Source organism: Urocampus carinirostris, chromosome 19, assembly GCF_059441175.1.
Source record: "Urocampus carinirostris isolate Australia breed hairy pipefish chromosome 19, RoL_Ucar_1.0, whole genome shotgun sequence".
Taxonomy (NCBI): domain Eukaryota; kingdom Metazoa; phylum Chordata; class Actinopteri; order Syngnathiformes; family Syngnathidae; genus Urocampus; species Urocampus carinirostris.
The window spans coordinates 10448382-10450937 of NC_142367.1; the positions used below are offsets into that span (position 1 = coordinate 10448382).

Sequence of the window (2556 nt, forward strand, 5' to 3'; positions counted from 1 at the left end):
CTACGTTTGGTATAAAATGCTACTTTTTTTACCTGTTAACACTTCTAATTTAATTAATTAATCTAATTGTTGTTGGTCTTTCCTTTTTCTCTTTACATTAGTCCCTTTTCTGCTCTTATTTTTTGGTTGGTTTTTCCTTCTTCCATGATTTCTTCTTTCTATTTTTTGTTTGTTTTTTCTTCTCTGTTCTTATTTTCCCATTTCTCTTTTTTCTCCTGTTCCTTTCTTTCTATTTTCTTCTTTTTTTTGTTATTTTTCATTTTTTCCTCTCTTGTTATTTTCCACCTTTTTGTTCTTTTTCCTCTTTCTATTTTTTTCTGTTCTTCTTTCTCTTGACAGCCCTATTTAAGATAACCAATGATCTTCTACTGGCAATGGACTTCGGTGCTTCATCACTCTTGCTGCTGCTGGACCTTAGTGCTGCCTTTGACACTGTGGACCATAATATCTTACTAGAACGGTGGGAAAAATTGATTGGTCTCTCAGGAACCGTCCTCTTATGGTTCAGATCCTACCTCTCAGATAGGACGCACTGTGTTAAATATGGTGAAATGACATCTGAGCCGTTTAGTGTTACCTGTGGTGTTCCGCAGGGTTCAGTACTTGGCCCCATTCATTTCAGCATTTACATGCTACCATTAAGCGATTTTATTCGCAAGTATAATATCAGTCTCCATTGCAATGCAGATGACACTCAACTATATCTTCCTATGGAGAAATCTGCCCCACTAAATTATGGAAATTTGGAGGGCTGCCTCACTGAGATAAAAGAAAGGATGTCACTCAATTCTTGTGTCTGAAAAGACCGAAATATTCATTATTGGTCCATCTAAATGCCGTGACTTGTTCTCAAAAACTGCTCTGAACATTGACAAATGTAATAACATGATATGACTAGAACAGATTTTTTCCATATTCGCAACATCGCTAAAATCTGCCCCAAGCTGTCTCAATCTGATGCTGAGATTATAATTCATGCGTTTGTTACCGGTACTTCCCTTCTCGATCAGTGTAATGTACTATTCTCAATTACTGTAATGTACCGGCCAAAGTCCAAAATCAAGAGCCTTCAGCTGGTACAAAATGCTGCAGCGGGGCTTTTAACTAAGACAAGAAAGTTTGATCCCATTACCCCGATTTTAGCGAACCTGCTTTGGCTCCCTATTAGCTGAAGATGTGATTTTAAGGTTCTTTGGTATGATACAAAAATCATGCATGGACTTGCTCACTCATATCTTTCAGATTTAATTTCCCCTTATGTTTCTGTCCGGAGCCTTCGCTCTGAAATTGCTGGTCTACTAGTGATCCCAAGAGCCAAGAAGAGATCCACAGGTTCGAAAGCGTTCTCCATTTGGGCCCCGGTTATGTGGAATGCTCTTCCCCCTGAGATCCGATCTGCAACCTCAGTGGAACTGTTTCAATCTAGGCTTAAAACACAATTCTATTGTGTAGTTTAGGAATGACCTATATTTAATGTCGACAATATCTGTCTATAGTTTGTTATTGCGGAATCCGTTGCAGCCCGGTTGCCTCGTGTGCGATCCCTTCTCAGGGTTTCTTCACTTTCCTCATGTTGAGGTTTTTTAGTTTTTCCTTGCTCTCATGTAGGTTTTAGATTAGGAGATGGTGTAATATTAGTCTGTAGTTTGCAATAATCTGTGGTCTGTGCAGCCCTTTAAGACTCCTTGTGATCCAAATAAACATGACTTGACTCTTATTTCCCCTTTCAATTTGTTCCTTTGTTTCATTCCCCCATTTATCTTTTACATTGTGTTCCTTTCCCCCCTTATTTATGTTTCCCTTCTTTTACACACGTTGGCTGATACGAGCAATTCGTATATTTTATATATGTATGTGACGCCACTCAGTGGACAACACTAATTACTGCAATTTTTATCATCTTATTGGTCATCTATTAACCGTCCTGCCTGAGTCCAGGTCAATGATTACAGATTCAATCGATCCAAAGTTCCTTCTCAAACAGACCCTTATCCATGTCTCTTAAAACGTTCGCTTTCAAGCTTCGTTTTTGGGCTCAAAGAGATGCCGGGAAACGAACCTATTACCACGGTGGGAGCTCCAGAGTCTCTGAGTCCGACCAGGCAGCTCGTGTGCGGGTGGTGGACCTCCGGAGCGACACGGTGACCAAACCCGGGGAGGCGATGCGACGGGCAATGGCGGAGGCTGAAGTCGGTGATGACGTCATGGGTGAAGACCCCACCGTCAACGGTAGCATGTTAGCAGCTATCATCACGCTTTTATCTTTTTTTTTTTTTAAATAGATATTTTGTCTAAAATAAACATATTTTTATCAGTTGTTATTTTTGTATTAATAGTGCTCTTCATACATTTATTAATTTATCAATATTATAATTTGTTGATCTATAAGTAGACTGTTGCATGGTAATTATGCTTATTTTATATTTATATTATATTTAATTTATATTTTTTGAAGGATATTTATATTCGAACTCTACTTTTTTGCTGATTATGTTTCATGTAATGTTGTTTATTGAGGACTATACTAGTAAACATGACTTGCTTTTACATGGTTAT

At 38.3% G+C, this 2556-nt stretch overlaps 1 protein-coding gene across 1 annotated transcript in view; it reads left to right on the forward strand.

The window, feature by feature from the left end:
- Window positions 1-1946: 1946 nt before the first annotated feature.
- tha1 (threonine aldolase 1) overlaps window positions 1947-2556 on the forward strand; it is a 12394-nt gene continuing 11784 nt past the window's right edge. The window contains exon 1 of the mRNA XM_088323470.1: window positions 1947-2229. Within this exon, the coding sequence (XP_088179596.1) occupies window positions 1995-2229 (235 nt within the window). The 5' untranslated portion in view covers window positions 1947-1994. The remainder of the gene's footprint in view (window positions 2230-2556) is intronic.